At 38.5% G+C, this 24,534-nt stretch overlaps 1 protein-coding gene across 1 annotated transcript; it reads left to right on the top strand.

The window, feature by feature from the left end:
* Positions 1 to 2,450: 2,450 nt before the first annotated feature.
* LOC106495501 (collagenase 3-like) lies at positions 2,451 to 9,340 on the top strand. The gene is given in 12 exon segments (XM_013955972.2): positions 2,451 to 2,484; positions 2,487 to 2,594; positions 2,597 to 2,736; positions 2,836 to 3,077; positions 4,265 to 4,413; positions 4,509 to 4,634; positions 5,516 to 5,677; positions 6,300 to 6,417; positions 7,091 to 7,224; positions 7,578 to 7,737; positions 8,504 to 8,607; positions 9,240 to 9,340. Coding segments are annotated over 12 exon segments (1,578 nt in total).
* Positions 9,341 to 24,534: the final 15,194 nt, after the last annotated feature.

The raw sequence follows: 24,534 nt of genomic DNA, 5'->3' as shown, positions 1-24,534 counted from the left end.
AGAAATCAATTCTATTTTAGCATTTTTATTTACTACCTCTGACAAAATAATTACAGACCCTTTTCCTTTCTTCTCTTTGTATGTTTTTCTACTCACATACAGAATCTGTTCAAAACACTTGACTGTCTTTTCACTTGTTTATTTGTTTTGCTGTCTTATAATAGAAAAAGACCCATCTTTGCACACACCTCTTCTTACCAAAATCTAATTAAATGTTTGGAGAAAAGCTGTCCCCCTTGTAATTTTTCCCCTATAATTACATTGTCCAATTATTCAAATATTCCTTGGAAATGTCTTAAAACAATTCTGTGAAGGGCAAAGTTTTCAAAATAATTTTCATTACAAACTTGTCTTGGGGCACTATTCTACAGTCTAACACCCCTCTATAATGTTGCTCTTGTGCCTAGCTAAATAAATACTTTCTGTTCTACATTTTTATCATTCAAATATTGTGTCTGATTATTTGACTTAACATTTAATTATGAGGTAACTAAGCTATATCTCTAATAACAGCCCTGCAACCATTTAGGAATAATTTGGGATAATTCTGTTGTAAACATTGATGGGCTGATCACATTTTTGCAGGAACAATTGGTTAGAAAATTAAATTCTTTTATTTCAAAAGCAAAGACACCAACATCAGAGCTGCAAAAGATATACAAATGGTGGTAGACAATTATTTTCCTTTAGGCACAAGAAAGCTAATTTCAGAGAATTTGGAATTCACAGGAATTTTTGTTGTGGAGCTTTAAACTATTCATTGTTACAGATTTCTGAGACACATCTGCTGCTGTTCTGCAGAGCAGTGAAACTCATAGCTTCACAGTTATGGAGGAGACAAGGTCTCAGGAAAGTGTTTCTTACAACCACTAAAACCATGATGAGGCAGAGCCACTGGTTCTTAGCTCCACACAAAGCAAGCAAGATTCATTGCTTTTCATTCTCCTTATCACATGACCTAATACCTAACACTAATGAAAGCAATGTTGCAAATATCATTAAAGAAATGTTGGAAGGAAAGAAATAAGATGTATGCATAATTATTGGCATTGCACTGGTAAGAATGGCTGTGTCTACATTAGCAAGTAGTGCAGTATAGCAGAAATATCAGCAATATTGATGTAGTGTTCTTCCCACACACTTCAGGGCACAGCGCTTTTTAAGAAAAGAGGATAGTCAACAGTCTTTATGACACCATTGCTGAATGTATATAGAAAGTACCAGAGTTGGCAATGTAGAGGAGAATTTCCAGATGTCTTAACAGATGTTGTCTACCCCTAACTGGTATAACCATATTTAGCACTGACCAAGATGGGCAGTGAGGTAGAAACAGCCTAAATGCCAAATTCCTCCCAGCTTTATTTGCTTTTGCTATTTGTCATCATAAGATAGAAGGCTAATATTGTTCGAGTAACAAATTGAGCTTTTACTGATTCAGCTTCACCGATTCTTGTCTGCTTCCTGTTTTGTCAACAAGGCGACGTTCACCGTGGCACGGTGCGTATCAGAAAGCTAGGTGAGGTATTTCCATACGGGAACAGTCTCCACAAAGTGTGGATCCACACTTGTAGGTATGTGATATGATACAAAACTTAACAGCAGCCAAGACTGGAGTGACCTTGGGGAGACAGATCAACTTTGAGCTTTAAAGCATAATAACACCCATGTCTGTCATAATACTGGATTTGTGGCATTTATTTTCCACCTCGTAAATCAAAATCACATATTTCTGCCATTCAATACACACAGATTCATTGTCTACCTATAGCTGTTAGAGTGTACCTCTCACACTGGTAGCTGTCTCATCCATCTGTGGCTGTGCTCCCACCATACAGTAACTTAAATTCCCATTTTTGAAGGAAGACAAATTCTATCAACTGGTCACTTTACATGACCTGGTTGACTAATAATCAAAGACATTTTTATTGGATGATATTCAAAACTATTTCCTGATTTTTAATGTTTCTGTTTTAGGTGCATCTCAAGCTCTAATCTATTCTGAAGAATAGGTAGGAAGTCACTTTAAGGATCCCTGAAGTAAAATTTGTGTTAAAGCTTTAGAGTTCTATTTCTTTACAGAAACAAGGAAATGTAATATCCTATTATATACTCCATAATGTTATTTCTTACCAGCCAGGCAATATTTATTAATGACTGAAGTATTTTTGAACTATTATTGTTGGTAAAGGTTGTGGTTGAACTAGTATTGAAAAGTTGCATTATTTTACTTAAAAAAAATCCATAAATCTTGTTATATATTTTTGTTGCCTGTCAAATAATAGAAAAACAATTTTTCTAGCAGAGGAGAAAAGAAATAAGCCAGTGTAAGTTATTGCAAAATAATCAAAATAGCACTTTGTTTCTATCCATTTCTTCCCACAACCTATATAAATATTCCAAGACCATGTTTATATGAAGATACAGTTTCACAGCCCTCAGTGGGACAACGGATGCCTAAACCACATTGTGGAGGGAAACAAAGTAGCTGTCTAAGCATGTTTACGTTCAGTGACAAGGAAGTTCTAACTTGTCCCTAAGTTATGACTCACTGACTTAGGACTATAAAAGTAAAGGTAACTGCTCTCTAAAACATCAGAACTTCAGAAATCCAGCATGATGCAATCAAGATTCTCAGTTGTTTTCTTTTTCTTGTTGGGTTTGTCATTTTGTCTGACAATCCCTATTCCCCTTGAAGATAGCCATGAATTCACAGAGGAAGATCTTCAGTTTGCAGAGGTACAGTTTATAGTAATTAATTTGCATGTTTTATAGTAAGTTGTAGAGTTACAACTGTTCTTTGGAAACTAGGGTTATTGCTTCTTTTTCCCTTCTTAGCGCTATCTCAGGACTCATTATGATCTCCGTCCAAATCCTGCTGGCGTAATGAGAAAGAGTGCCAACACAGTGGCATCTAAACTTCGAGAAATGCAAGCTTTTTTTGGCCTCAAGGTCACCGGAAAATTAGATGAAGAAACATATGAGCTGATGCAGCAACCAAGATGTGGTGTCCCAGATGTGGGGGAATATAACTTTTTCCCTAGAAAACTCAAATGGTCAAAAACTAATTTGACATACAGGTAAAAGCATGGCATTTTGAGTATTATTACTGTTCCTTCTATCCAGTTACCTTGTACAGTAGAGAGCTCAGTATATGAAGCTGATGGGAGAAGGGCACATTCAAGTTTGAAAAGATTCATTTTGGAGTTTAAAATCTTTATGGTCCTAAGCCAAAACTTAAGGAAATAAATATATATTTTTCCATTGCAATTTGTCAATGTGGGAAAGCTGGTATAGATGCACAGCATGCTACTTACTCCCAGTTTGGCCCACCTGTGAACACTCTGGGTACATCTATGGTGCTAAATGAAAGAAGGGTGGGGATGGAGCTCGTGCACCTCACCACTGATCCTCACACTGCTTAATCTTAGGTGGCTTCATGGTTTTGTATTGGACATGTTTTGGTGAGGTCTGTCCACAACAAATCTGCTATAGAGGGGGTTATCCCAAAGCAGTGTAGATGCAAACCAGTCTGTGCAACACGGCTGTGAGACCAGGGACTGACCGTTGTCCATCTTTCGTTTCACAGTACAGATTCAGGCTCTTCAGCTGCAGTAGAAGTGCCACTGAGGTGCCCTCAGGGCAACCAGCACTGCACTGAGCTCCAGCCCACTCAGGCCCTTGCAGTACTCACCAAGAGGGCAGAAATTATCTCACCTCAAATCTGACCTTGGTCACCCTAACTTCCTTGACAGATGGTGGAAAGAGACAAGCTTTTCCAGGGAGCAACTGGACTGATATTTTTGACATTTCTTTAGGGTGAACACGTCCTGAACATACCTATTTCTCTCCATTGACTAAAAGGGGTCTGGGTGACTACTTCCCATGTAGGTCCCATTTATCTAGGTCACACAAAACTCCACACTGTGTCCTCAGGCAGTTAGCACTAGGAAGCTATGGTACTGAAAGATCACATGCTAGCTCCTTCTCCCTAAATACCTAAGATCATTGATAGGGGATTTGACCATTTCCTACCTGAGTTTCTTTAGTAAATTGCAAATATGAACTCTCTAAACTCTTTCTGAGATATCAGTCCAGTAGCTGGTAATAAATATTATATTCAGCTGCCCAGCTCTTTGTTTTTAGATAAGAACGTAAGGAGGAAACAAGCAACAACTTGCTAATTAGGTGCAGAGTCTCATAAAAGTGTATTACAAAGTTACTTCAATCTACGCAATTTAACTGGAGATATTAATCTGTTTGATAGAATTATGAATTACACTCCAGATCTGAGCCGTGCTGAAGTAGACAGAGCTTTCAAAAAAGCATTCAAAGTTTGGTCTGATGTGACACCACTTAACTTTACTAGAATACGGAGTGGAATAGCTGATATCATGATCTCCTTTGGGACTAAAGGTAACAAACTTTTCTTTTTATGTCATCGTTATATCGTTACTAGTTTAATAAGATGAGGTATAATTGATTTCATTGTTTTGATTGCTATTTTATAGAACATGGTGACTTTTACCCCTTTGATGGACCTTCTGGCTTGCTGGCTCATGCTTTCCCTCCTGGTCCAGACTATGGAGGAGATGCCCATTTTGATGATGATGAAACTTGGTCAGATGATTCTAGAGGTAACATAAGTTCCAGAGTTTGTTTGAAATGGTGTTAGACGGACAATTTCCACCTGCTTGATGTTTACGAACAGGTTATTTTGTCTGTTTACTACTCATAAATCATTATGTTCACTGTCTATTTTTAGGAGGCTGTTTTTAATCCCCAACTATAAATAGCAGTGTAACACCTGCCTAGCATAAATTTTAAGATATACACTTCCTAAGTAGAGGTGATTAAAAAAACTTGGCAAACAAGGCAATTTGGGATGTTGGAGTTCTGTGGGCTTGGCACTTCACTGAGCTCAAAGGCAGCTAGCTCTGATAATATTGGTGGGAATAGATTTACTGAAGCCAATAGGAAATGCATATATTTATCTCCGCTGAAAATCAGCTTCTTATATCTAATATGAAATTTCTTCACTGTGCCTATCCCAAAAAGAGCTTTAACAGAACAAAACACTATGTTTTCAGTACGGTGGTATTTCACCCTCCGGGCATTACATCTAACTGATGCAATGCTGAAAACAATATGGGCTGTCCACTGGAGGTACCTTCCCCAAAAAACTTCTCCTGATTTGAGTGGGACAAAGGCTTCACTCTAGAGCTTTCCAATGTTGTTAAGAAATTTAAGGGACTCTGCAGCTGGCTGAAGAAGGACATTGTCAAATAAGGCTTATTTTGAACACCAGCACTGAGATACTGAATCGATTAGGCCCTTATTAAAGCAAAACTCACATCAGCTTGAAATAAAACAAGTAATTACACATTATTTTTCTGTTTCTTCATTTGTTTCCTTTATTGCCCCACATGTGAAGGCACAGTGTTAGATGTTGATTAGTCCTAGTCCACTTCATTGACATAGGGAGGTATACATTCACTTTTACTATGATCTCTTATAGGGTATAACTTGTTTCTTGTTGCTGCCCATGAATTTGGTCATTCACTTGGGCTTGAACACTCCAGAGACCCTGGAGCTCTGATGTTTCCTATTTACACATATGCTGGAAGAACTGGTTTTGTGCTTCCTGATGATGATGTGCAAGGGATCCAAGAACTCTATGGTAAGTCTGTATAATATACAATATATACTTCTTGTGTCATTATAACTTCCTGCAGATACACCACACAGTTGTCAAAGAGCTGCAGATGTTCAACAGCAAAAATCACAACTGATTAAGACCAAATCACTGGATTCTTGGCAACCAGATTTTAGGAGCAGAAGATGCTTAGATTTTATAGTTCAGAGAGAAAAACAGGAAGCAACATTACAGAGCACAGTTGATAGCTGTGCTGTCTCCTTCACAAGGGTGGGGTTGGGAAGAGGTCTGATGCTTTTCGAGCTGTTTCAAAAGAGAAGGTAAAATAGAGTCTAATGGGGGAAACAGAAATGTAATGTTTCATCCTGGAAAGAAGAAAATTTTGGGGACCTTCAAAACTTAGGGTACAGGAAGCAAGTCCATTTAACATCTTTGCAGCACAGCTGAACCACAAAGTCCAAGAATGTATCATCTGGGCTAAAGGAAAGGTAGAAAGGGAGAATAGACTTTCTCCAGTACAAATGATTTGCTCATTATGCTTGTATTCATCCTGCTGCTTGGAAACTCTTCCATATCCTATTCAATATTATGATCCACAAAAAGGGAATTAAAGGTTTTAAACCTAAATCATAGTATATGGTTGCAGGTGCTGGAGACAGAGATCCAAACCCCAAACATCCAAAAACGCCAGAGAAATGTGATGCAGAATTATCTCTTGATGCAATATCAGAACTTCGTGGAGAAATGCTCATCTTCAAAGACAGGTAAAGAGACTGACAAATGATGGAAAGTGTGTATGTGGAATATGCTGGGTGTGTACAGTACCTGACTCAGGTAAATGAAAGAAGTCACTCTCCAGAAAATACTGCATAAAATTTGAACAAGAAAAAACATCATTTCACTTTTTTACTCACAATTTTAATAGCCATAAACAAAATAGATCACAAATCAATATGGATGCCTTTAAGATGCTACACAGTATATCTTTTTAGACAGGATTTATAATACAATTACAGACTTGACTGCCTTTAATATGAAGTGAAGCTGATGTGGCTGAATACTCTGACCCCATTTGTACACCTTTTTCATTTCACAGGGCTTTCTTCAATATACAGAATTCTACTAACATTTCTTTGAATGAAGTTGACTTCATTCAGAAGCTTACAAAAGGTGGCAGTGTCTCTCAGCCTAATGCACAAAAGATTCAAACTTTTTAGGTCTTTTAAGATGATCACAGTGTGAGTGACAGAAATGGTCTGCAGCTCTGTGACTAGGAGGAAAGGACAAGCCTATTAGTGGCTCTATGTACTGATAATATTGTCTGTTATAAAAAAAGGGTCATTCACTGTTAACTAATTGTTAATATAACACATCAAAGATGTTGCCATTCTGTAGCATGATAAGGAACATACAATATATTTTCTTCTTCTAAACTAGGTTTTTCTGGCGACTGCACCCTCAGATGGTTGACGCAGAACTAGTGTTACTTAAATCATTTTGGCCAGAGCTTCCAAACAAAATTGATGCAGCTTATGAAAACCCCATCAAAGATCTTGTGTTCATGTTTAAGGGTAAGTCTTTTATTTTGTTGTTGGCAGAAAAAATAAGGTATTTAGTCAAGCTCACTTAGCAAAGAAAAGGCATTCAATAGAAGAACATAAAATCCTTCCTTTCCTGCTCAAAAAACAACTTCCTTTGGATTCACCCCACGCAAACCTACAAAATTTTCAGTGGATTAGAAGGTATACAATTAAGTTCAGATGTCTAGGATCACAGTTAGCATAAATTGTTTAATACCAGGTGAGAACACAGCCTAAGAACCTGTTAGCTGTACGAAAATAAGGATTATGGCATTCTCATTTTACCCTATCGTCAAACGTGAGCTTTTACAAAATACTAATGCATACTTTGTTCTTATTTTCAGGAAAGAAAGTCTGGGCTATGAATGGTTATGACATAATTGAAGGCTTTCCTAAAAAGATATATGAAATGGGTTTCCCAAAAGAAATGAAAAGAATAGATGCAGCTGTCCATGTAAAAGACACTGGCAAGACTCTCTTTTTTACTGGAAATAAGTACTGGAGGTAAGATGGGACAGACTGGTGCTTCTTTTTAATTTCCATAGTCATAATCTGTCCAGAAGTGCCAAAAGATCAGCAGGCTGTTTCAAATTAGGCACTTAGTTGTGGGTCACACTTTGCCAGTCTGTGGGTTTCATAGACTCTACAGCTCTGTAGGATATATTATAAAGACACGTTTAGCAAGCCTTTTTTAAACATAAGTGTGATGGAAAGGAAAGGAGAACAAACTGATCCATTCCAGGAGTGTTTATACCATGGACATATATCCCAGACAGAGTTCCCTCCTTGCTTCCTTCAGTTAGTTGTGTGGCACAAAATGGATTATCAGTGCTGGTCCGTGAGAGCAAAACAATCATACTACCCTATGTTGGCTGTTTTTTGCTGGTTGTGAGTAGGACCTACAGCCAGGACAGTGACACATCATTAAGAAAGATGCTACCCTCCCTTCCTAGTACCTCTGTGCCAAACACCCTCAGGGTAGGCTTGTAGTGCCAATAAGTACAGGTACAATCATTTCCATATGAGACATAGCTCAATTTTGAAAACATACCTTTATTGGGTTCGTTTTTACTGAGATTGTATTTTTGGTGTAAGAGTGCCCTGCTTATTGACTTGAGATTCATTATTGCCCTAGACATAAGAAACCTAATGGCTGCTGCCTACTCCAGACATGAGCAACTTCAAACAGAGCATATGAAGGGCACAGATTGAAACCCCTAGGCTGTTAAATCCTCTGAATTTACATTTTCTTTTTTTATGTCTAATATAGTTATGATGAAGAGAAAGAGGTTATGGAAACAGGCTACCCCAGACTGATAGAGGAAGAATTCGCAGGAATTGGTGACAAAGTGGATGCAGTCTATCAAAGAAATGGTATATAATCTGACAATGATGCTTTATTACCATTAACTATGCCTGAAATTTGAGATTAATGTTCTGTGGGCCATTCTGTCATTTGTAATTTTGATTTGTGTGACATCAACACTTCTGCTTTTGACTGAACCAGGCTTCTGATCCAAAGTGCCTTCTGGCAAAGTCTTTCTCTATAAACTGTGGAGATATATTTATATGAGAAGCCAAGGGAGATCTGCCTCCTTGCTTAGGCACCTAAAGTGGTAGAGTTAATACAGAAATATTATAGTGTATCCTTTCTTTCAAATCCAGACCCTTCCTTTTCAACTCTTCAACAGAGTCCAACTCTTCCTATCCAGTATTTCCAAGTCAGAGAATTAAACATTAACAGGCACAGTCTGGATTTTCCTAAGCAAACAATACATAAAAGTGCAGAGGTTGACACTGGATCAAAATACTGGTTGTTTTAAAACACTGATCCAGGTTTGTCAAATGGAATAAGGACCTTAAGCTCAGCATTTTAAAAACTTAAATATTGCATTTAACAAAGTCATTCAAAAATCAAAACAGGACAATTTTTATTTGAAGGATAATTTTAATGTAACAACACAGATTTCTCAGAAATAATTCATTTTAATTTTCTTTTTCCTTAGGTTATCTTTACTTTTTCAATGGATCATTGCAGTTTGAATACAGCATCTGGAGCAAAAGAATTGTCCGTGTCTTGCATACTAATTCCATATTTTGGTGCTAATTATTCTTGAGGGCCATGTTATAGGCTGTGGAGCAGCTTGTAGTACATGGAAATAATAATATGGAAATAGAGGTTTATTAAAGGAAAACGAGGTTCTGTGAACAAGCACTGGCCACCAACCACCAAATGTATACTGTATATATGGAACTATATAGCTGTATGTCAGTCTGGAACTGAATTAACTTAATAGGAAAGGAAAAGAGAAATGATTAGCATTTCAAGGGGCATTACACCATTTAAAGTTCATCTAGCATTAAAGCCGGATTCCTCTGTGAAGTGCTGGATGCATCCTACATGATCATAAGCACTATTAATTCCCAGTAATCTGTGCATTCTGACATCTTTTTAGATCTGTTAGCATCTCCCAAATAGTAGTGCTTATAAGCCCAGGAGTTTTATCTTTTTAAACTAATCCTTAAATTCTTTGTAAAATTTCCATTAAAGCACTGGGGATTCAGATGTGTAAAAAATGAGTCAGGACGACTACCCCACTGAAGTTAGAGAATGCAAAGGTATTTGAATGTATCCTCATTTGAATGGGGATGTCTCCTTGGAAATCGATGCCTGTGTCATCTTTGGAAGAAGCAGAAGGTATAGAAGCAGTGAGAGGTCTCAAAGCCGACAATAAAGCAGGAAAAATGTACAGAAATCTCCAGCCTGAATGAAAATCTGAATGAAGCCTTAATGAAATCTGCAGCCCTGCAGAAATCATCAGCCTGAATGATTTGGGAGACCAGAAAGAAGTAGCAGCACCAGAAGGATCAAGCAGAGCTCAATCTTGTATGAATCTAGATCCATTAATACAGCCCAAGTTTTAAACTGGTGTAAAATGAAATAGTTTAAGTGACATTTGTAGAGGTTATAGCAGAGAACTTGAACAGTCAATTCAAAATAATTGAAATAATACTTTTTTTCATGTTTGTCACCCTTTGGATACCTACTTCAGTTGTTTCCAAACCATGTAAGTTGCTGGTTTTTCCAATCAACGCAAATGATGCAAGACTGTGATTATTCCTTAGTTTAAAATAGTATTAAATAAACGGGAAGAATAAAATGACATTATGAAATTACTTCATTAAATTATCCTACACTGCATGTCATAAAACAAGACAGATATGTGACAAAAGAAATCAGGAACCCTAGCCTGTCCATTTTATTCATTAGAATTTTTACCTCTAATAATTAAAAATTTCATCCTTTTTTTTTAGAAGGAAGGAAAGAAGGAAGGAAGGAGAGAAGGAGGGAAAGATGGGAGAGAGGGAGGCAGAACTAAGAAATAAGTTAGAATTAGTCATTATTATAGAAAATATCAGAATTGATTAAGAATTTCTATGAAATTCAGTTCCACATTACTTTTAATAGTAAACATTAAAAAATTAACTGAAACTAACTACCCTGTTCTCTTTCCCCTCAAAAATTGCCAGGCTTGGCCAACAATGCACTAGGTGAGTTTAATTCTATATCTTACATGACACAGATGATCAGATGTGGTAACATAGCAGTAATGGCCCATTCTGACTGTAAAACTATGAATTAATGAATACCTGACCTTTAAATGCTTAAAAGAAATGCAAGGAAAAAAGAGCTGAAGAAAAACCTTACAAACGGAAGAACACAAAATAGGGTAAAATCAAAGTTCTGTCATATTATGAAATAATATTGATAATACCATGTTAGAAAAAAGTCTGTACTATTGTATGTTCATAATAAACAGCACATGGTTCATTTATATATTGAAAGCATTTCCTGAAAGCATGATACCCGACAAAATAATACTTGACATTGGGCTGCAGTTTAGTTTAATCATTTTGCAATGAAATAAGGGTCTGGACATGTAATGTTAGTCCTCATTATTCTCAGTATAGAGGCTTGGCAGAAAATTGTGTCAGAATAATAGAGAGTCTAGTGTAAAGGACAGCTGATTCTGACTGCTCTGAATTTCAAAGGTCTGTCCTTTACCTAACAGGAGCAGGGAATGCCAAGGTGCACAGGCTAGCAAGGAGACACTAGTTAATATCCTTCATATTTATCTGAATTTCTGTTAACACTGAACATTTGGCAGGGGAGAAAGGTACTACACAGGAAGCTGGATCTTCAAGAGGCTTCAGAGTGAACATATCCAGCTGCTACCCAGCCCAAACAGTCATATTTCTGCTTGCTGCTTGGCTGACTAGAAGCAGCCTTTGGCTGCAGTGCAAACAAGGCTCCAGCCTGTGCCTCTGCATCCTTAATGAAAGACACAAACTGTTCTGCTGTTAGCACTATTTAAGTTGAGAAAAGTACCAAGGTTGTCAGTTACTGGAATTTTGCTCAGCAAAAAAATGGAAAACAAAAATGCTTGTGCTGTGCAAGGTTGAGGTCAGAGCCAGACGGACTCTGGAGTCGTGCAGCCAGTCAGATAGAAAGAAAAACCCTCCATGGGGTTTGGTGCCTTGGGATCTGCTACCACCACGCTGAGTCACATTATACGAGTCTGTGATGAGAGCGGTGATTGCCCGCAGATGATCTCCCGTGGTCACATGAGGTCTCACCCAAGACCATCAAGTACTGAAAAGAAATAAGAGTGACTTTCCTGAGACAGGAGGTGAGGTGACTGCTTTGTCTGAGATGTTGTGAGTCAGGAAATGACCGTGAGAGGCTGAGACAGCAGTGTCCCACAATGCCATACACGTGGAATTAATAGATTCCCAGAAGGCTGCCAGTTTTTATGTGGATCTCCACCTAATAGTACATGAACTATTGTGAATTAATATGCCTTTTCTATCTATTTTGATTTCTGCTAAGAAAGCTCATTTGGCAGGGGCAGAGGGGATAACACAGAAACAGAATTGGTAAGGTGCTTCTTCAGGAGCAGTTTCTGGGCTGCGCAGAAACTCATCTTGCATCAGCCTGACCAAACAGAACTGAGAAGGTGCATATATGTGTTCAAGAAGAGAGACAGAAATGAGCAAACGTCATTTAAACTTTCATTTAAATAAAGGGAGGAACTAGACAGCAGTCCTCTTAATTCAATAATATGTTGAAAAGACAACAAGTACTGTAAGAGATAACTTGAGCTATAGCAGGTGTGCCAGTAGCTGAGAAACTGGAGAAAAAAAAGTCACTTTTAATATGCAGGCAATTTCTTTGCATAAGCACCAGAAACCTCCTCTGGGGTCACTAGATGGCAGTGACAGCTCTATTCCTTAGAGGACCTGCACAGGAACCGTCAGCCAGAGACAGCAGGACCAAAAAAATGATTCTGTGGGTAAGGAAGCTGCAGCAGTTAGCAAACAATAAATAGCAAATTAAGTTTCATATTTGATGAAGATATCATACAACACTAATAAGTAGAATTTAATGACTTATATTGTGTTGAAATGTGGATCTCTGGAAACAACTTAGGATACTAAAATGTTTAGGGAACTTCTCTTACATATGTTCGCTTCCAGGCCACTAATTTTTCAGTCTATTGGCTTCTTTTTTTGTCTTCAGCATCAGTGCCATGCACTTGAAACACTGTATTTCATGGATAGTCCCAGGAATAATATGATCCCTTAGCTGAACTTCATTCATTGGAATGAATGAAGTGTCCATAGTATCTATAGTATCAAGTATGTGACCACATCTGCTTCAAAGTGCTAAGGACAGTTTAGAGAGCGGCTTTCTGTTATTCTGTGCTAGTATTTCCAGTTGTGTGAATATGTAACAGATGGAGAATATGGCCTTGATCTTTGAATCCCTAATACTGCCAAGATCAGTAAGAGTACTCAGGATCTGGGGCTAGACAGAAAATGATTTTCCTATCCTGCAGATATTTTTGAGACTTTCAAACATGCTTTCTGTTTGCAATAGAAAAAAGTTAAGAAATTCAGAAACTTTTAATGTAAGAAAATGAAACATAAAATTGTCCTCTGGGATAGTCTGTAGCCATATTGTCAGTCAGGATACTTATTGCATTTTGGTGGAAAGAATATACCATTTCAGTTTTTTGCTTAGCTTGGTTTCAAAGAGGGCCTAGACGTCAGTATCTTACCTTTTAGATGAATGAATGAACTGACTATTCACTTTTTGTGGTGAATTTCTTTCCATCTATTCTGCTGAAGATATTTCTTCTTTACACAAATACAAATAAACTGTAGTCGCTGGAAAGACTGGCTGCCCGCTATTCAGAAAGCCCATTTGGGATGTAGGATCAAGTCCTCGTGTCAGTCACGATTCATTTTTTTGTACAGAGTGATATGTCTACATACACTGTGGGTCCACACCAATTTGGGGCGTTTGATGATTCTGCTTTTTCTGATGGAAAAATGGCATTTTCAGAAGAGACTCCATCAGTTCTGCTCAACATGATGCAGAAGTTACTAAGCCCACAGAGATTTCACTCTGGTCAAGGATCTCCACCTTTTCTGCCTAGCCTTCATGTGGTGGGCACATCCTTTTTAGTCACAGCCTTTCAACTACATGGTGCATTTCCAATCAGTGCTGTTTAGGAATATCTCTGGCACTCACTTCAGCTATCCTCACAATATCTTATGACATTATCACCTCCATGCTCTGTCTCAGTGAACCGGCAGTCAGCGAACATGCAGTACTTTATGAAGTGTACTGTCAACCCCTTTCTGTCTTCCACATAGAAGATGGATGAGGGAACATTTTGCTCTAAGAAAAATCTTTCCAGGCAGCAAAGAACCATGGATTGCTTTCTTATTTATTTGTTATATAACAAATTTCCTATTGCCATAACAACAAAATATGTTACATTTCTGTGTGTATCTGAGCAAGCCACTCAAGTTATATCTTTACTTTTCTCATGGACTACACCAGAGTCCAATCATCACTTGTCAGGACTGGCTCACATCCACTCTGCTTAGGAGTAGTGTCCTAAGAAAGGTCATGTCCATATTGCATAGTGTCTCCTGGATCACATGTGGTCTTGTTCTGCTCTTCTTAAAAGAGGCAGATGTGCCGTCTCCAGGGTCAGTGTTGCTTTGTCCAGCCCAAATGACGCTGTTATGGTGTTCTGTAAATTCACCACTGTGTGGGCTGCCACACCAGGAAGACAGCAAGAAACATTCCTTTTTACATCTGCGGTTTTTTATCTTCTGAATATAATTTTCACAGGAATGTAAAATGATCTAGCCCTCCTAAGTGCCCATCATCCCAAGAGGAATCTGGGAGAGCCTGTATGGAACCAGCTGAATCTGAAGGGTCTGATGTTCACAGTGTCCCTACCACACATCTATATAACAGACATCTTTTGCAGACTTAACTTAGGCTGCCTCCAAATTCATGGCCATCATTAAGCCCCATCCTGAGAGAGGTAAAGAGTTCAAGTATTGTAAAAGCCTGCTAGTCAAGAATAGTAGCCTGAACTAATCTAGCTAGCATTAAGGAGGACTTGAGAGTGATATAGCTGGGAGGAGGGGTCCATTTAGGGGGTGCTTTTTTTTGTGTTGTTTTTTGGTGTCCCCCAAGGAGTCCATGCAGACAGCCCAAAGACTTGGGCAACTGTAGTTTTGGTTGGTGGATTCACTGCCATTGGCGGAGGGACCAAATTAATTTAGATGGATCCTACCTACGCTAAACACATAGTTCCAGGGTGTGCAAAGTTGGATCAGGAGGTCGAGTCCTCTCCAACCATGGTCCCTGCTGCTGTCAAAGACATGAAGGTGCAGGAAGTGCTGTTCCTTAGGGGGCTGGCTGAGGGCTTTTTCCTTACTCACATACAGAGCAGTAGTATTTTAACCTGGACATTAGCAGTACAGATTTGTTGTTGTCAGGGCTGAAATCATGTCATTTGGCATGCTTCTTGTTTTATGACTATGGATTCAGGGAAAAGCCTTAGTTGCAAAAGTCCTTCTCCATTCACACGGTCAAGAGAATTATCTCTCCCCACACATTTACCACTGACCATGGCTCTGCATACTCTTGATGTCAGTTGACTCTGGCCTGGGCCTGTAGGGTACTTCAGTAGAAGAAGATATACAGGCCTTTCAACAGGTATCAGAAACATGACAGAATGCTTCAGTCATGCTGTGAAGTCTTGCCACAGAGTACTGGAGAAGAGAAGATGTCACCACTCACAGAGGCCAAACCTGAGAGTCAAGCCTGAGCATTTGAAGCCAGATGTCTAACCCTTGGTGGGCCTCCAGGTTCTGGCACAAGTCCCTCCTGGTCACCGAATGTATCTTTTTGTTACAGCGCATGGGTGGATAATGACAAGTAAATGGGGCAGAACTGCCTGGTGAGGTCAAAAGTGGTGCAGGGAAATCAGGGCAAGACAAATGACAGAAGAATTTGGCCATGGGAAGCTGCAAGGAGCGATGGGGTAAGGTGCCGTGTTTGAGGGCTGCCAAGACAGACTGCTTTGTGGGTACCCCAGGACAATCAGAAGATACCTGCAGTGCTGTGGAGTGCAGCTTCAACAAGGGAGAGCCCTACAAGGTGACTCACCAGCGCAGTGAGGATGTGGCCAGGCAACTGGAATAATTGAACTAATTCCTTGGTAAAATGCATGCTCTCCTTCCAGCTACATGCTTCGGTCTATTAGTTTCAGTCTATTAGATTATACCCTGCAGGTAAAGCAGTAAAGGAAATCTGTAGTTTTAAAATTCTGACAGGTCTAGACACAAGGTGGCAGGTTGGTTTGTAGACACTTAGGATTTTAGTAGCAGAAACTTAGCTGATGGCTGGGCTGGGCATCAATAACCTTAAGTTTTAACCAGGACACTGGAAGCTTTAAGGAACTCAGTTTGATGCTTGATTTAGGTCCCTTCATGGCTTTAGTCCTCAGGGATTTAACTCAAATCATCCATGATATATATGACAAAGCAAGAAAAAGAATGTGGGTTTATCTGCAAGCTGGTGTCCTGTCATGGCATTGTGCTTTTTCCACTTCACTAAACTCAATACTTTTCAGTTTTTTAACTCCAAAAACAAGTGAGTCTAGCGGTAGTTTCCAGGAATCTTCAGTAGAACCTTTCTCATGGAAAATTCTGATGTGCTGCGCTAATAATCTTGCAGAAACTGTTTTTGACAAAATGCTTCAGGAACATTTTTATAGTTCCAACATGAAGGTTATGCTCCAAAACAAAAGGAAAGAAGCTCCAAAAATTCAGCAGTTCAAAAATTAACTTGCATATGAGAATCCAGAGTATAGATTTCCAACTGAGGCCAATTCCAAATTAAGAGGATCAAAAATTAAATGAGACTGTCATTTGTACCACAGAAGTGTCCTGACTTCTTTTATTGGAAATCCTAATGCAAATTCATTTCAGCCATGAGAAAGCAACAGGATCTCAGGATTTTCTGGAAGTAAAATACACTCGGCTCTATCTCCAATGACACAAAACACTGAATGACGGGCTAGTAATATAACAGGGAGATATCGTAATCAGGATGTGGTGGGAAATATGCAGGAAGTAAAATCACCAGTTTATTTCCAATTAATTAACTACTATCAATCACTTCTACGAGCATCTAAAGTGTGAGAACTGAGAAAGAAATAATCAGTGAGGAAATCTTCCAGGGTTTGGCCCCAAATCAATCAAAATAACAGAAATTGACTGATTCAGGAAGTAATTGCCCAGAAAATAGCTGCTTTGCAGACTCTACTTGGGAGACTTTTTCCTTACATGCAGGCAGTCAAGTTTACTAACAACTTGAGAGAAAATGCTGTCAACATATTCACATGCTGCTGGAAGAGCACCTGGCTCTGCTAATGTGGTGTTCGAGCAGATGAAAGCAGAAGGACTTTAGCGGCTTTCTTATGGGTGCCAAGCAGGAAGCACGCAGCTCACAACTTCGCATTTGGGAATTTTCGTCGTTATGTTCCTGGGACTTAGAGTATGAGTTACACACTCCGATAATGAGTCACTTGATGCATAAAGTAAATATCGGATGTGGGCTTACTATCCCCGTGTGAAGCTGCACAAGCATCCACTCCAGAGGAAAAAAACTTGTTGAAAGCTCAGGCTCGAACACACACGGTACTGCTCATGCAGCCTTAAATAAACACTGGAAATTTCATTTTTTATAGTCCCAAAACATCCTCTTGCTCCATTCACAGCTCTCTGCACTGGATTTTTCATGGCAATCCAAGTAATGACTTGATGATGATATTGCTGCGTGTTTAAAGCATGAAGTCCAGAACATCAGAAGTCCAGCTGTCCAAATCAGGGGCTATCTCACAGTGTCCTGTTTGTCTCTATCATTAATAGAAGTAAAATATAAAAAAAATCTCGCCATGGAATGCTCAGAAGTAAAATGTCTCCTCAGATTCTGTTTGTTGATTTTTCATTATTTTTTCTTTATTTTTGTCTTGTATAAATACCAGTGTACTTGATATCCACATTCTCACTTGAATCCCAGATTTAAAATGATGTAGTAAACTCCACAGATATTTTGTGCTTTTTTTGAAAGAGTACCTCCCTATTATCTATTTTTAAATTAATGTCCTATTTCACTGAATGTGTCATTGTTCTTCTACTAAGAAACAGAACAAATAAAGACCACCTACTTTCTGTAAGTTTGTTTAACGTTATTTGTTTTAAAAGTAAAACTGATGGGACAATTTTCTACCACCTGATGTGAACAATATTTTCTGATTTTCGTAACAGTTTTGACAGTCTTTTATTCTTGCTATCTGCTTTTTAAGACTGTGTGACCAGTTAGACACACTATTCAGATTGAAGTGAACCAGGTCATTACATTTCTAATACTGTCATCAGTCTCTTTCTCTATACCTTGATATCTTATTTATCATAGACAGCTGTATTTTAAGAGGTTTACTTTAACTGCTGTTATCAGAGATGCCATCTAATAAGGAAAAATAAGTCAAGGAAACACAAACTTATGAATTCATCCAAAACAAAAAATAAGTAAGAGCCAAGAACATCATCTGTATTACTTCAAAGATTGTTTGTCTGCTATTTACCATTGGCTTTGTGCTTATTAAGGTCAGAGATCTGTGTAATCCATTTGAAGAGATAACAATTAAATGGAATAAATTACAAGCTTAATTGAAACACTAAACATGTTAATCATCAAATTTTAAAGCAGATGGTAAAAGGATGAATAAAATCATGATTTGCCAGCAGAAAAATTAGTTCTCAGAAATTCTGTTTACAGCTGCTTTGGGTAGTATTGATGGAACACCGTTTCTTTCATGCAAAAAAGCTCTAATAGCATCCAGGACTAATGTTCCAGAAGATGAATTTGCTTAAATAATAACTCTGAATATATCTAAACATTATAATGCCCTTTTTTAAGACAAGTTTGATTTATTTTATCTTAACTAAAATTTGCAAATGGCTTTTATCCACAAATAATGGTGGGTCCAGATTGCAGATTGTGTGAGTCCTCTGAATTTAAATGCTTCAGGGATCATCAGCTATCTTTATCAAGATCTCATTCCTGCTGAGAGAAAAACTACAAAACCATCAAATGTTATATACTTTTGAGTATATAACATCTAATAAGGAGTATTGTAATATCTAACAGCACTTAAGCCTCTGAGAGAAATGAAAACTCCTAGGTTTAGGATCTATGTTCTTTATACAGTGCATGGAAAGAATGCACTGCTTTCGATTTCAAGGAAAATTTTTGTTTTTTATTCACTGACCATCTAGCAGAACATGGCCAGGATCGAAGGACTTTCTTTTCTAAATGATTGCCCTATCCACTGTGCTATAACAGAGGATATTCCTTCTTGGTTCCACAAAGCTTTGCAGGAGTTTCAACTGGAAGCTGACAGGTACTGAGCTATTCACGTCCCAGGAGTCAGCATGGATCAACATAGGCCATTAGTAACGATCAGTATGGATCAATGTTATCTGCCAGTAAGGAGTTACAAAAAAAGTGCAGTCATCCTATTATAACAGAACCACTCAGAATTAAGGTAATAGATAGATATTAGCATTAGACAAAGTCAGGGACTTGTACAAAACCCGGACTTCCCCGAATGTATCCTACTACAAATAAACTGCTGGCAAGGTATTTAGAGCTCAGTTTATCGTGCCAATCATATGATGACAGGTTTTGAGAGAATGAGTGTAAAACACAGCAAAAAGGAAGGAATTTGCTGAAAATATGTTTCTCAGAATATAAGGATTTGGGGAAATAAGCTCCATTTCATGACAGAGTACAAATGTCTGGAGTGCAAAACTTTGGGTTGTAGGATAGGAACAAATCATGGCATCAGGAAAAAAGGGAAGGTTATCATTACCAATTAACTGTGCCGGTGCTGTTATCCTTAAATGGGAGGATACATAAAAGCAAAACTCTCAGGGGCAATAAATGCCAAGCCAACCTTGAAAAATATGTGAAACCCAGAGATTTGATACCATGAGGAAATCCACAGGCAGGTAAAATAAATTATCATCACCCTGTAGGGTTACAAGGTTACTGAGGTGTAATTCTGCCACCACCACCTCTACCTTACAACAACCACAGCTCTTTAAGAGGCACAGATGTGCTTAGGCTCTGAATAGCACTTAGGTTTTGGTGAGATGATGTAATGAAAACTATCCACAGTATTTCCAATAATGTAGTTTGTTACTGAATATAGTGCACATATAAAATATCTATTTTAAAAAAATATGTGACATAATTAGCCTTACTTCCTCTGTGTTTGGTGACTAAATAATAACAAACTCCATATCTGCCTAATCAAGATGCAAGCTACAAGCCTATATGATATGAGAATTACTGTATCATTAATTACTCGTGTTGACGATGACAAAAAGGGATTGCTGCTTTTTTTGACATACCAGGGTAGGGACAGAGGCAGGCTTTAGAGGCCAAAGAACACAAAGTGAAATGCTTTCTGCTCTGGCCAAGACATGCTGCTTATTGCAAGGGTGCCTGTGGACCAGGTAAGAGCAGTATTCATAACTCCAGTCTGGGATAAGATTCAATTCTTCAACCAAAGAGTTTATACAGTAAATAGATGTAATACACAGAGAGCTTGCAGGTATAACCCACAGTACAGTGTGAGCAGAGCCCTAGCCTGCAGGAGTCAGAATGCTTCCATGGTTTATTTATTTTCCCCACTTTTAGATGACATTCTGTCAGCTAGAGAATTAGCTACACAGAATAACAGAGAGAGAGGGAGAGAGAGAGAGAGGGAGAGAGAAGGACCATGAAAAAGAGGGGCTAGAAGAGAGCAAGAAAGGGGTGATGAGTAGGATAAGTGGGATGATTAGCTAAGGCTATGAATGATTAGACTAAGACTAAGACTGTGAGAGTGACTGAGGAACAGGTTGCCCAGGGAGGCTGTAGGGTCTCTAGCCTTGGAGATATTCAAAAGCCATCTGGACATGGCCCAGGAAAATCTGTTCTAGGTAACTCTGCTTGAGCGGGAGGGTTGGACCAGGTGATCTCCAGAGGTCCCCTCCAAACCCAACTATTTTGTGATTCTGTGACTACATCTGGACTGCAGGACAGGTAGATGCTGTCACGCAGCCTGATCACCCTGTCATCTGCAACAGGGAAATGCTAGAGCAGATCCTTTGCAGCCCCAGTTTCCATTCTATGGAAACCAAACTGTGTGGGAGAAAATATGTGCCCTGATATCACCTCAGGAGGGAGGAGAGACATCCAGGGAGCACACTCAGGCCTGCGAGTTGGGAAGTGCTCCCACATCCCTTTGGTCAGACATGGGGGAGATGCTTAAATGCCCTGACTTCTTATCAGTCACATTAAATTGCATGATTCAACACTGTATCTTCAAATTTTCATATTAAAGTGCTTGTTAACAGAGCTTTTTTGGTAGGGTTTGGTCTCTACTGGATCTTTTGTTAGGAAAATGGCAGGCTTTTCTCCAGCACTAGGCAGAGAAAAGATTTCCAAGTCTGCTTGTTATTCTCTCAGAATATTTCTGAATAAAGTTGAACTCCTTCTGGGCAAAGATTCAGAGGAAGAAGGATGGGTCATTTTATGTAAATAGTAAACATTTCTATGAGTTGGTTTACCAAATCCTGCATTCCCCATCTTAACAAAAGAAGTGACTTACTGGAACGTCTTGTTAAGTTTGCAATGACCTATCTTTCCCCCCAAAATTTCTGTTGTTATTCAGCACAAATAATGCCAAGGAAACCCTTCTGTAGGATTAATTAAGAAGTAGCTTTGGGCTGCCACATTGTCTTTGCTCCTTCCTGTTACAATGGAGACCAAGGAAAGAATAAGTAACCCAGTGGAAGTATGCTACTGCTAAGGATGTGTGTTCACAGGCAGAATCGCTTCAGTTACTCCCACAACTTTTAATAACACAGAAATTCTGCATTACACAGCTGAATGACTCTTTAAGTGCTCCAGTTACAAAATTAAATGTCAGCTGCATTTGCAAAACTTTCAGCTAACTCAATGAGTCCATAAGCACCTGATATTTCTGATGCTGAACATAGTCAGAATGAGGTAAGAGCTTAGACATACAATGAGTTTATTACATGTTATGAAATTAAAACACAGCAACTAAACTATACATTCTTTAACCTATTCTAATTGTCTTCGTCACCTTGTGTATTAGTTGTGGTCTAAGCAAGTCAATCCCCATAAAAAACCTTCAAGGCTGATGAGAGGGCAGAACCACTTAGCTCACCTGATTTTTGTTAGATCACTTATGCAGAATACAAGAGATCCAGATTCAGAATCCTCTTTTCCTAAGAGATCTGAACTCCTGTCATCTAATTCCTGAAAATCTACATTACTGAGCTTCTCATACAGGGATTTACTTGAGCCCTTCCACTGAAGCTGCTCTTGCTTAAATAACCAAATATTCATTAAGTTTGGCAGAAGACAGTGATACTGTTGCCCAGTTTTAGGGAAATCACCTGACAGCAGGGGACTGTGACCCCTTTCTTAGTTGCCCTGAACTTATCTAAATACAAACAATTTTTCTGGGGAAGTCTGACAAAGTGACTCTTTGCTATATGGTGCTCAGGCAGTCTTTCTGGCTATTTCTGATATTGGAGATCATCCTAAATGGCTGTTGCTTTTTTTTCTTAGGAATATCCCAGTTTTAGTGCGTGGGTGTAATACTTGTCTAGAATGATCCTGTTGACTAGTCTACTTCCTCACTTTGAATCATTAGATATTTCCATCAAGCAGCTTGCACTGATTTAATTTTCTTTCAGCTCTCAAGTCCCTATGTTAGCCCACAAATCTTGTAATTTTCTGTCAGCCATAACCACTTCAGAAAGATTGTAAATCAGCTACTTTTCTTTCTAATGACCTCCTTTAAGTTTCCCTTTAGGGAAGGTCTGGAATAGGATTTAAGAGAAAATAGGCCAGCCATCTCAGCTGCAGACATTTTCCTGCTTGAGTGGAGTAAATGGCTAAGACCTTGAGGGCCTTTCTGCACCCAGCAAAAGAACAAATGTGCAAGGCTAGGGGCATATTATGTAACAGGAAACATTGCTTGCTAGAACTTGCATGAGGATTAAGGTAGTATGGATCAGCGTTGAAAGAGCAACTCTACTTCTCAGTGTGCAAATGTGTTTATGTGAGACTTTTGTGGCAGTGTCTGCATTTGGATGCCATCCAAGTAAGCAGGACCCCAACTGCGATTAGATCCCCTGAGCACTGCTGTCATATAAATAACATGAATTGCACATCCCATTTTACTCTTCTCTAGTTTCATCACAGCCCTGGTGCCTTAAAATCATTCCTGTCATTCGTTTTCAAAGGGCCTAGAATTCAAGTATTATCCCCTGGAATGCACCCTGCAGGTAAGGAAATATTCTACAAATGTCCTGGGACTTTATCAAACATCTCTCAGTTAGAGGCTTGGCCCCAAACCATCTGGCAATGAAGAGGTTATAATATGTGATGGCAGATGATGGCAGAATGGAACAGAAGGGACTTGTTTCTTCAAACCTAAGATTGCTAAACAGGTGTTAGGCAATGAAGCAAGGTACAGGAGAACCTTCAGGGCTAGAGGAGAAACTGCAAACCCAGAGAACAACATGTGTGTATATAGAGATATATTTCAATAGACCTGATGAAATGCTTCTTGGGTGTTACAGAAAAATGAGAAAATAAGCTACATATATAATAGAAATAAGCAAATCAGTTTGTGTCACAGAAATACAGAACAAATTGTAAAATTCCTTTTTCATACTCAGCTGACATGGCAAAGACAGCAGACTGGAGTAATTACTTCTTTATTAATAATGAGTACGTGTTCTGTTCATGTAATCAATTCTGAATGAACATTGTTTCTCTTCTTTGTACTCATTGAACCAGGGTTCACTTGAAGTCAAGTAAATGAAACATCATGCACCTAATTTTAATGTGAGCTTAAGGAAAAAAGTGATGGACCTCAAAAATAAAACTGATTAATTAATAAATATTAATTAATAAATTACTCTTTTGGAAAGGTAGAAATTATTTTGGTTAAAGAATGAATTGGTTTATAATTATTATTTTTTGATCTGGGGCAAAACCCAATGGTTTAGCATTTAGTTTCTATATGTATAGGTTGGCTAGATTGTTAAGCATATACCCCCAGAATGTAGGTTTACTCTCCATTTTCCTCAGGTATATCATTATGAGTTCTATATAGTTTCCTTATGAGAACAGTTTGACTAGAGCTGCTTAATTAACTGCTATTTCTGTTCAGTGGCTAACTTGAAAAATGGCAATCAAATATCTTTGATTCACAGGTCAGGGTTCTATGATCATTAATACCAGATCTGTGAAATACCAGGTTGCCCAATATTACAAATTATGTCCAGATTGAAAGCAGACACACAATCACATTTCTAGTGAATAAGCTAGACATAGCAGACAATACAAAATTTATGTGGGTATTGGCTGGCTTTATACGGTTGCAAGAGAACAGACAATACCAATGCAGCATGAAGACTGTCTTTACGATGTTAACCCATTAAAAGTTTTTAAATAAATGGGAACTGGTGAAGTAAGCTTCTATCCTTTTATATCACATTGGCATTATGTGTTATGTGAATTAAACGTTCTTCATCTCCAGCACCAGAAAAAAACAGGTTAATTTTATGGTCAAATGCATCAAGAAAGGGGAAAGCTTCACCTGTCACTGAAGGTGGATGAATGCTCTGAAAAAAGCTAACACATTAAGATACTTCTTCTGTATAATGCAAAATGGGGTATAGCCTTAGAATTGTCCCATTTCATATGCTAACTTTGATTTATATTGCCCAAGGAACTCTGGCTGGTTTTCAGTCTTACTGCTT

This window comes from Apteryx mantelli, chromosome 1 (assembly GCF_036417845.1).
Source record: "Apteryx mantelli isolate bAptMan1 chromosome 1, bAptMan1.hap1, whole genome shotgun sequence".
Classification (NCBI taxonomy): Eukaryota; Metazoa; Chordata; class Aves; order Apterygiformes; family Apterygidae; genus Apteryx; species Apteryx mantelli.
Note: the sequence above shows the minus strand (reverse complement) of the source record. Positions and strands in the feature narration are given on the sequence as shown.